Below are 10,426 nucleotides of genomic sequence, written 5' to 3'. Positions count from 1 at the left end.
ATGTAAATTGTGGAGAAAGAAAGGAAGAATTGAAACAAGAACTGGGGCAGGTCTGCCAAGAACATGCTCTCCACTGAAAATGACAATTCTAGTTTTAAGAAAGTGAGACCATAATACTTTCCTGATTAAGACCTGTTATTTTTTATTTTTGTAGATATTTCAGGACCCAGGAAGGTGTTCCTTCGTAAGTGGATCTCCACATGTCTCCCAACAATGTGACTGAATTCGTTCTCTTGGGATTCACACAGAATCCACAATTTCAAAAAATTCTCTTCATGGTCTTTTTGTTCATTTTCCTATTTACCTTGCTGGCCAATCTGTTCATTGTCATAACCATCTCCCTCAGCCCCACACTTTCGGCCCCCATGTACTTCTTTCTCACTCACTTGTCCTTCATAGATGCCTCCTTCACCTCTGTTGCTACCCCCAAGATTACCATTGACCTCCTCTACCAGAGGACAACCATCTCCTGGGGTGGCTGCATGACTCAACTCTATTTAGAACATTTCCTTGCAGCATCAGAGATCATTGTGCTCATTGCCATGGCTTATGACCGCTACGTGGCCATCTGCAAGCCTCTGCACTACACAACCATCATGCGCCATGGGCTCTGCCAGCTCCTAGGGGTGGTGGCCTGGGTTGGGGGGATAATCCATGCTACTGTACAGATTCTCTTTGTGCTTGACTTGCCCTTCTGTGGTCCCAATGTCATTGACCACTTCATGTGTGACTTCTTCTCACTGTTTGAACTTGCCTGCACTGACACCTACTGGCGTGGAATAGTGATATCAGCTAACACTGGGGGCATGTGCTTGCTCATTTTTTTCATGCTCCTCATCTCCTACATGGTCATTCTGAGCTCCCTGAAATCCCATGGCTCTGAAGGAAGACGCAAAGCCCTCTCTACCTGTCTATCCCACTTTACGGTAGTGGTACTCTTTTTTGTCCCTTGTATATTCACCTTTGTACGTCCTGTGGCCACCTATCCTGTGGACAAGTTGGTGAGTTTGTTCTATGGAACCCTCACCCCCATGTTAAATCCTGTCATTTATACAGTGAGAAACACAGAGGTGAAGAATGCCATGAAGGGTTTACTGAAGAGGAGAGTAACTTGGGTTGTACATGATGCCTAGAAATTAATAATTTATGTACATAGGGAGGTTGATATCTGTTGTAAATTGTGAAAGAAAACTAAGAATTCTTGCAGATTATTGACAGAAGAAAGGCAAGAACTAATATTTGTTGATTATTTAATAGTGGCTAGGCATTTATTAGTCATCTTGATAACCTTTAATATTCTTAGCAAGGCTTCAATATTCATGTTCATAACTTCAGAATAGACAATGGAAAAACAACTATATGACCCTAGTTTTATGAATATGGAGTATGTTTTACCCCGGATTCTTATACTGTTTTACTAAATTGTGCTACTTGGATGAAATTGACTTCTCCACCTTGGTCTCAGAGTGTCTTCCATTTTGGTTAAACCTGTATTAAAGCAAATAAGGGATAGAAATTCTTAGTAGATGCATAGAAAAGGGACAGTTGCAAGAAGGAATTACAGCAGGGTTTTTTGTTTTTGTTTTGTAACATGAATTTGCCGAAAGCAAGGAGAGAGTCACTTATAAAAGGGGAAAAGATTAATTCACAATCTATTTCTTTACTTGGCACAGAGAAAATTTGAAATTACTCTGAATTTGCTCTATTTTCTTATAATCCTATGGCCAACAGCTTTGAATATAAAAGAAATGTTTTCATTTTCCATAACATGACTTGAGTCATTTGAAACAAAGTTAAGTATCTTTTATCAAATTTGAATGAATAGCCATATGATTAGGTTCCAAAGCTATGGTTCTGTAATTCTGATACATACATTTACCATAAATTAATGCTTTATTGACTCTTTAGTGTATTCACTTCATTGATTTACCCATGTAAGAACTGGTGTTTCCATTATTAGCATCCCCACTTTACAGAAAAGCAAATTAAATCCAAAAGAGTTTCACTAAGTTACTTGCCTCTTACATCATGCATGCTTCCTCCATAAAGTGTGCTAGGAAATATTACACTGGAAGGCAGTTTCTTTTCAAAGTTTCAGCTACAGCTTCCAACCCAAGTCTTTAAAACTCAAACCTACTTTCTTTCTAATGAAATATGATTATCTCTGGTATAAGTCTACAGACGACAACATTATCGGCAATCTTAATAATTAATGCACTGAACTTCGAGGAGATACCATCCATATACTGTAGGATTGTCTCACATGTAGCAGTGTATTTCATCACTGTATTTTCCTCTCTTTGAAAGTTCAAGTTATGCCACTTCACTTTTTAAAAAGATCAACACTAGTATGGTAACTTTTATTTTTGGTAAAGGTAAAAAATCCCCTTCAGATTTCATTCTCATAAGTGAAAATATGCACTAACATAGAACTTCAAAAAATCAAAATGGCTAAGATGAACCTTCAGAAAGTAGGATATACTAGCAATGTGCCTCTAAATATGTGGAGATTACCAGGTGATTCTACATTATTACATCACTCGTTGTTAATCCAAGTCTCTCTGACTACAACACTCCCATCATGCTACATCTCATAAAATCACTTTCTCCAAGTCAATGGTCAACCTGAGCTATTTCTTCCATAATTTGACCATACCCTAGCTCCAGAGAATGGTGCTGGGGAGAATGTGCTTACTAGGTTGTGCATGGCTACCGCCAAGGAGGCAAGAAGATACAATGGAGAAAAGAGTGTCTCTAACAAGTGGTGCAATTTGTCAAAAAGTTCCTTTTATGAAGATTTTGAAGATCTTCGTTTTATGAAAGGATTAATGTAAAATAAAGATGGCCCATAAGAACAAAACTTAAAGAGGCATGTTAAACATTTGATTATAAATTAATTGGCAAGAAACTTGGATATTTCTGTGATATACAACATTTAAAGATAATAACAAGGATTATGATTGATCACATTATATCAAGATATTCCAATTTTAGGAATCCCTTATTCCTTTTGGAATATCTATAATAAGCACCTTGATCTATACACTGTAAACGACAGTCCATCTGCAGTCACTTGGCAATGTTTCTCAAATAATTTAACAAGCCTAATTAGCTTGATGTTCTTCTCTGAGAGGAATTGGGGCTCCTTTGAAGTGTCCCAGAAATAGCTGGAGGCTAAAAGAATTTTACTTAAATTTTGATATTTGATAAGTGTGTTAAAAATATCAAAAAAAATTGAAAACACAAAAAAATCATATGTCACTCTGAAAAAATACTTACTCATTGAACCCAAAACACAAGATTTCAAAAAAAAACAACTACAGATTATTTAAGGGCACAGAAAGCCACAGAATGTCTTATTAATGGCAGGCACCACTTGAAGAAAACTTTCTTCTCCTAATAGGGAATGAAAAGTAAGTCTAGACTCATACCATTTTTCTTTTTTAATTTTTTTAAAACTTTTATGGCTGCACCAATGGCATGTGGAAGTTCCCAGGCCAGGGACTGAATCCAAGCTGCAGCTGCAACCTATGCTTCAGCTGTGAAAACTTAACCCACTACGTGTGGTGAGGGATTGAACCCACATCATCACAGAGACAACATCAGGTCCTTAAACAGCTGAGCCACAATAGGAAGCCCAATGAGATGTATATTAATAGCGATTCAACATAAGGCCAGATACCATAAATCTGGCCATAAATCTTTGCAAAGGAAGTGACTGACAAGGAATTAATCTCCAAAATATACAAATATCTCATACAGCTTTACATAAAAAAAAAAAAAAAACCAACCATCCCAATCAAAGAAATGGTCAGAAGATCTCAATAGACATTTCTCCAAAGACAGACAAATGGCCAAAATACACATAAAACATGCTCAACATCACAAATTGTTAGAGAAAGGCATATCAAAACTGCAATGACGGAGTTCCCGTCGTGGCGCAGTGGTTAACGAATACGACTAGGAACTATGAGGTTGCGGGTTCGGTCCCTGCCCTTCCCCAATGGGTTAACCATCCGGCGTTGCCCTGAGCTGTGGTGTAGGTTGCAGACGCGGCTCGGATCCCGCGTTGCTGTGGCTCTGGCATAGGCTGGCGGCTGCAGGTTCGATTCGACCTTTGGCCTGGGAACCTCCATATGCCTCGGGAGCGGCCCAAGAAATAGCAACAACAACAACAACAAAAAGACCAAAAAAAAAAAAACAAAAACAAAAAAACTGCAGTGAGATATCACATCACATCAGTCATAATGACCATCACCAGAAAGTCTACAAATAATAAATGGGAAGTGGTGTGGGTTGGGAGAAAAGAGAAACCTCCTTCACTGATTGTGAGAATGTAAGTTGGTATAACCATTACAGAGAGAAGCGTGAAACCTTAAAAAACTAAACATAAAACTGCTATACAATCTAGCAATCCCATGCCTACCCAGAGAAAAGCATAACTGGAAATGATATATGCATCCCACTGGTCACTGTAGCACTACTTACAGTAGCCCAAACACAGCAGCCACCAAAATGCCCAGCAGCAGAGGACTGGAGAAAGACGGTGTGGTATATATATACAATGGAATGTTACTTGGACATAACAAATAATAATAATGCCATTTGCTACAACACGGATGGACCTAGAGATTCTCATACTAGTGAAGTAACTTAGAGAAAGGCACATATCATGAGATTGATTTTATGGGCTAATAATGATACAAGAGAATTGATTCAAAAAACAGAAACAGACTCAAAGATTTCAAAACCAAACTTATAGTTACTAAATGGAAAATGTGGGGAGGGATGGATTGGGTGTTTGGTATTGGCATGTACACACTGCTATATAGGGAATCGATTGGTTACGAGGACTACAATATAGAATGGGGAAATCTATTCAATATTATGTGATGGCCTATATGGAGAAAGAATCTGAAAAATAGTAAAGGTATATGTATCTGCATGGTTGATTCACTTTGTTTTACACCTGAAACTAACACAACATTGTAAATCACCTACCATCCAATAAAAATTTTAAAAAATATAAGAGGGTTGGCCCAGGATTTAGTGCCCTAGCTTCTTATTTCCTCTTGGTATATATATATATGGCATTCTTACTGCCGGTCTTATGTTTTCTTGTGGTAAATTTGAATATTATTGCCTATTTTTTTCTATTCCATTTGGATATTCTACAATTACAATTAAATGATTGAAATAAATTCCACTCACCATCTCTCACTATAACTGAAGAATAGAATTATGTTCATCATTATCATGGTAATCTAACTCCAGAATTGTCATGGGAAAGAACTCCTTTGAAGAGGCGCTGTAAATTTTACCTTGTGTTAAATGCTGTATTATAATAGGATTCATGATTATCACCTAATGTTCATCCGAAAATAACATTTAAAAAGTATGATTTGCATAAGTTCTAGTAACTTAAAATTAATATAATACAATTAAAAATAAGATTTTTACATTCCTAAATGTTTAATTTGCACAATACTAAATATTGAGAGTCCAGAATCAGCTCATATGTTATCAAAACTTAAATTCATAAATATTTAAGTGAGAATCAACTTTTTTTTTTTTGTCTTGTCATAGTACGTTGTCTTCATGTAGACTCTGGGAGAGGGTCAAAATTAATGATGAATGCAAGAAAAGTTCAGCTCTGCTATTCAGTTAACTTACATGACATAATTAATTAGGTTGTGGCCAAGGTCTGCTAATGGTACGGAAATACCCCTGAGGTCCAATTAGCCACAGCTAAGAAACTTCATAGAATTCACTTGAAAACAGAATATGTTGCAGTACTTTTAAGGTTTACCATAGGTACCTTTATAAATCAACAAAGACACTGATAGCTTAGCTAGTTGAGGTTTTTAAATCTTACAATTCTACTTTTTCCTTGGTAAACTAACAGCTGCTTGAGGCCCTGAGCCTGGAGTTATGGTGGAGAAGTGAAAAGGTAAGATTTTTTTTTTTCCAGAAAATCATTTGATCATAGACTTTCAGATCTTACAAATCACAATTTCCTTTCATCTATGCCAATCTGCATACAAAATGCCATGAAAGATAGACTCAAGTACAATACTACCAATTTAGAAGTAAAAATAGTGTGGGCTCTTTTTTTTCTTATTGATAAATATTTAAAATATGTAAAATAATAACAAATATAGTTAGAATTAAATTAGAATAATGATACAATTCTAATTTTCATCAAACATGTTCTTCAATTTATAAGTTAAGAATACTCCTATGATACTGCCTCATTTTTAAAAACGTCTTGTGAAAGCTATACATCAGAGACACACTCTTTCAATTATCCATTTTTCTGAGGTTGAACATTCAATGCCATTTCTAAATATTTCACAGCTCAGTAATTGTGTTGAACATGTAAGTAAATAATAGTTTTTCTCCTTTAAAAATATAAATATATCTAGTCACTTATTATGGAACATAATGTAGGATAATGTGAGAAAAACAATGTATATAAGTATATGTGTGTGTGTGTGTGTGTGTGTAACTGGGTCATTTACTGTACAGTAGAAAATTGACAGAACACTGCAAACCAATCTATAATGTAAAAATAAAAATCATTAAATTGAAAAAATTTCCCTTAGGGTTTATTCCTAGAAAGAGTATTGTGGTGCCAAAGGGGAGAAAAAACTGATTTCTATTTCTTCATAGTTATTTTTAAAGCACTTTTGTTAATTATGTCTAACACTCAATTTATGTACACACTATATTTCTCTGATCTGTTAGGGGAGCCCAACTTAGAATAAGGGAATGCAATGGAGCTGCTGCACTTTGTCTCCACATATGTGTAGAATTTGCATTATGGATAATTAAAAAATAAAGTTCTTTAGTCATTTATCTTTGAAAGAAAAGACGTGTTTGTTTGTTTGTTTGTTTGTTTTTTGTAGAATCCATTTTATTATATTCATTTATTCTCTTCTCTTCCCTTAGGAAATTTATGTCCCCAAATTTCTCATTCTGTTAGTAACTCAGTATCCTGTAACTAGGAATGATGGAAGATGGTCAGTATGGGAAGATGGGAGAAGGCATGAGAATGCACTTAATAGAACCATAAAGGAGTAAGAAGAAAAAATATATCATGAGTGGGTTCTCGCTGCTGTTTGTTCATGAATTTCAGGCATTAAGGGCATTTAACAGGCAGACCCTTCAGGACTTTGTGTGAACACATTCATATACATAGGAAGTATCCAGTAGATATGTGTTGAATCTGTGAACTTTGGTAGGTATTTATAAAAAGTAATAAATTTTATATCTGTTTGTATTGGTCTGTGTATATATGTGTAGTGCATTATCTTTCTGTCTTACCGAGCAGACTATTTCTTTTCTTCTCCACATTTAATTTTGATTTTTAGAACTTATTTTTTAAAACTATAAAAAGATTTTAAAATAAAACTTATTTAAACTGTAAATAAATTTAAACTTATTTTTAAACCCTTATTTTTTGGAAAAAAAAAGAGAGTTTCTTTTGCTTGATATATCTTGTAATAAATACTAATGCAAGAATATTTATTTTTATCCAATCAACAGAAGCTGTACTTGGACTGAATATGACTATTTTAAATTGTATGTAGAACATAATTTTAAAGAATAAAAATATCAATTAACAAGCCCACCAATTGTCTAAAGTAAAAGGAACCATTAACATAGTTTTTCCCAGTGGTAATTTAAAATTATACCACATAAAATGTGGCAGAAACTATTAAACTGGAGGGCAGCTTCCTTTCAGTGTCCATTTGTGTTTCTCACATTGTAGAGAGAAATGATAAACAGAGCAGGAGAACAAGAACACTAGAACTCCCCCCAGGTTTCTGATCTGGGGAAGCAGTCTTATTCTTACCCATGGAGAATGGCAACTCACTAAGCATCTACTCATCACCTAAGAGGTTACAGACACTGCAGACACCATGCCTGGCACTACTGCATGTGAGGAAGCACATTCAAATAACTTATGTGCTCGGATGAGTACCAGGGAGAGGGTGTCACCAATTATACGTATATATATATAAATGTATGTATGTATGTATTTTTTGTTACACTCTGCTTGTGATAGATAGTCACTGATGGTGTATTTCTCTGTACATTTACAGCTGAGAGTTCAAATGTGAATTATCAGTGAAGAGGGAATAATTCTTAAATCTGTGGGCCAACTCTCCATTTATAAGATACATCTGAGAATTGCAATGTGTAAGTTCTCAGCCACAGAGGAGGGCTCAGTAGCATGAAACACTGAACTGACTGACAAAGTCACTTGGAGTTGGAAGCAGGAGGACAAACCTGATCTTGTTTAAATAGCATACTATTTATGCACCCAATGTTGCACCATGGATATTTAACAGGTGACAGGTGCTAGGTCTGAAGAGATGTAAATTGTGGAGAAAGAAAGGAAGAATTGAAATAAGAACTGGAGCAGGTCTGCCAAGAACCTGCTCTTCACTGAAAATGACAGTTCTAGTTTTAAGAAAGTGCGACCATAATACTTTCCTGATTAAGACCTGTTATTTTTTATTTTTGTAGATATTTCAGGACCCAGGAAGGTGTTCCTTCGTAAGTGGATCTCCACATGTCTCCCAACAATGTGACTGAATTCATTCTCTTGGGATTCACACAGAATCCACATTTGCAAAAAATTCTCTTCATGGTCTTTTTGTTCATTTTCCTATTTACGTTGCTGGCCAATCTGTCCATTGTCATTACCATCTCCCTCTGCCCCACACTTTCAGCCCCCATGTACTTCTTTCTCACTCACTTGTCCTTCATAGATGCCTCCTTCACCTCTGTTGCTACCCCCAAGATTACCATTGACCTCCTCTACCAGAGGACAACCATCTCCTGGGGTGGCTGCATGACTCAACTCTATTTAGAACATTTCCTTGCAGCATCAGAGATCATTGTGCTCATTGCCATGGCTTATGACCGCTACGTGGCCATCTGCAAGCCTCTGCACTACACAACCATCATGCGCCATGGGCTCTGCCAGCTCCTAGGGGTGGTGGCCTGGGTTGGGGGGATAATCCATGCTACTGTACAGATTCTCTTTGTGCTTGACTTGCCCTTCTGTGGTCCCAATGTCATTGACCACTTCATGTGTGACTTCTTCTCACTGTTTGAACTTGCCTGCACTGACACCTACTGGCGTGGAATAGTGATATCAGCTAACACTGGGGGCATGTGCTTGCTCATTTTTTTCATGCTCCTCATCTCCTACGTGGTCATTCTGAGCTCCCTGAAATCCCATGGCTCTGAAGGAAGACGCAAAGCCCTCTCTACCTGTGGCTCCCACTTTACAGTGGTGGTGCTCTGTTTTGTCCCTGGTATATTCGTCTACGTACGTCCTGTGGCCACCTATCCTGTGGACAAGTTGGTGACATTGTTCTATGCCACCTTCACTCCCATGTTAAATCCTATCATTTATACAGTGAGAAACATAGAGGTGAAGAATGCCATGAAGGGTTTACTGAAGAGGAGAGTAACTTGGGTTGTACATGATGCCTAGAAATTAATAATTTATGTACATAGGGAGGTTGATATCTGTTGTAAATTGTGAAAGAAAACTAAGAATTCTTGCAGATTATTGACAGAGGAAAGGCAAGACTAATATTTGTTGATTATTTAATAGTGGCTAGGCATTTATTAGTCATCTTGATAACCTTCAATATTCTTAGCAAGGCTTCAATATTCATGTTCATAACTTCAGAATAGACAATGGAAAAACAACTATATGACCCTAGTTTTATGAATATGGAGTATGTTTTACCCCGGATTCTTATACTGTTTTACTAAATTGTGCTACTTGGATGAAATTGACTTCTCCACCTTGGTCTCAGAGTGTCTTCCATTTTGGTTAAACCTGTATTAAAGCAAATAAGGGATAGAAATTCTTAGTAGATGCATAGAAAAGGGACAGTTGCAAGAAGGAATTACAGCAGGGTTTTTTGTTTTTGCTATTGTTTTTGTTTTGTAACATGAATTTACCGAAAGCAAGGAGAGAGTCACTTATAAAAGGGGAAAAGATTAATTCACAATCTATTTCTTTACTTGGCACAGAGAAAATTTGAAATTACTCTGAATTTGCTCTATTTTCTTATAATCCTATGACCAACAGCGTTGAATATAAAAGAAATGTTTTCATTTTCCGTAACATGACTTAAGTCATTTGAAACAAAGTTAAGTATCTTTTATCAAATTTGAATGAATAGCCATATGATTAGGTTCCAAAGCTATGGTTCTGTAATTCTGATACATACATTTACCATAAATTAATGCTTTATTGACTCTTTAGTGTATTCACTTCATTGATTTACCCATGTAAGAACTGGTGTTTCCATTATTAGCATCCCCACTTTACAGAAAAGCAAATTAAATCCAAAAGAGTTTCACTAAGTTACTTGCCTCTTACATCATGCAT

General features: G+C 36.3%; 2 protein-coding genes across 2 annotated transcripts; both read left to right on the top strand.

Moving 5' to 3' along the window:
- The first annotated feature begins 200 nt into the window (after positions 1-200).
- On the top strand, positions 201-1,133 carry LOC100523488 (olfactory receptor 4C3D-like). Its single transcript, XM_003124206.5, has one exon. The coding sequence runs from the start codon at positions 201-203 to the stop codon at positions 1,131-1,133; it is 933 nt and encodes a 310-aa protein (XP_003124254.5).
- Positions 1,134-8,581: 7,448 nt separating this feature from the next.
- LOC110259074 (olfactory receptor 4C3D-like) lies at positions 8,582-9,514 on the top strand. Its single transcript, XM_021082368.2, has one exon. It carries the CDS (start codon positions 8,582-8,584, stop codon positions 9,512-9,514), a length of 933 nt encoding a protein of 310 aa, XP_020938027.2.
- Positions 9,515-10,426: the final 912 nt, after the last annotated feature.

The sequence above is a fragment of the Sus scrofa genome, chromosome 2 (assembly GCF_054392235.1).
Source record: "Sus scrofa isolate SSC_HxYL_T2T_F1_AM1 chromosome 2, Sscrofa_HxYL_maternal_Yorkshire_Landrace_v2.0, whole genome shotgun sequence".
Lineage (NCBI taxonomy): Eukaryota > Metazoa > Chordata > Mammalia > Artiodactyla > Suidae > Sus > Sus scrofa.
The sequence above is the reverse complement of the archived record's forward strand: the minus strand, read 5'-3'. Positions and strand labels throughout refer to the sequence as shown.

Bases quoted from the DNA above. Each gene is read 5' to 3' on its own strand.
- LOC100523488 (XM_003124206.5), top strand. From the start codon at position 201: ATGTCTCCCAACAATGTGACTGAATTCGTTCTCTTGGGATTCACACAG.
- LOC110259074 (XM_021082368.2), top strand. From the start codon at position 8,582: ATGTCTCCCAACAATGTGACTGAATTCATTCTCTTGGGATTCACACAG.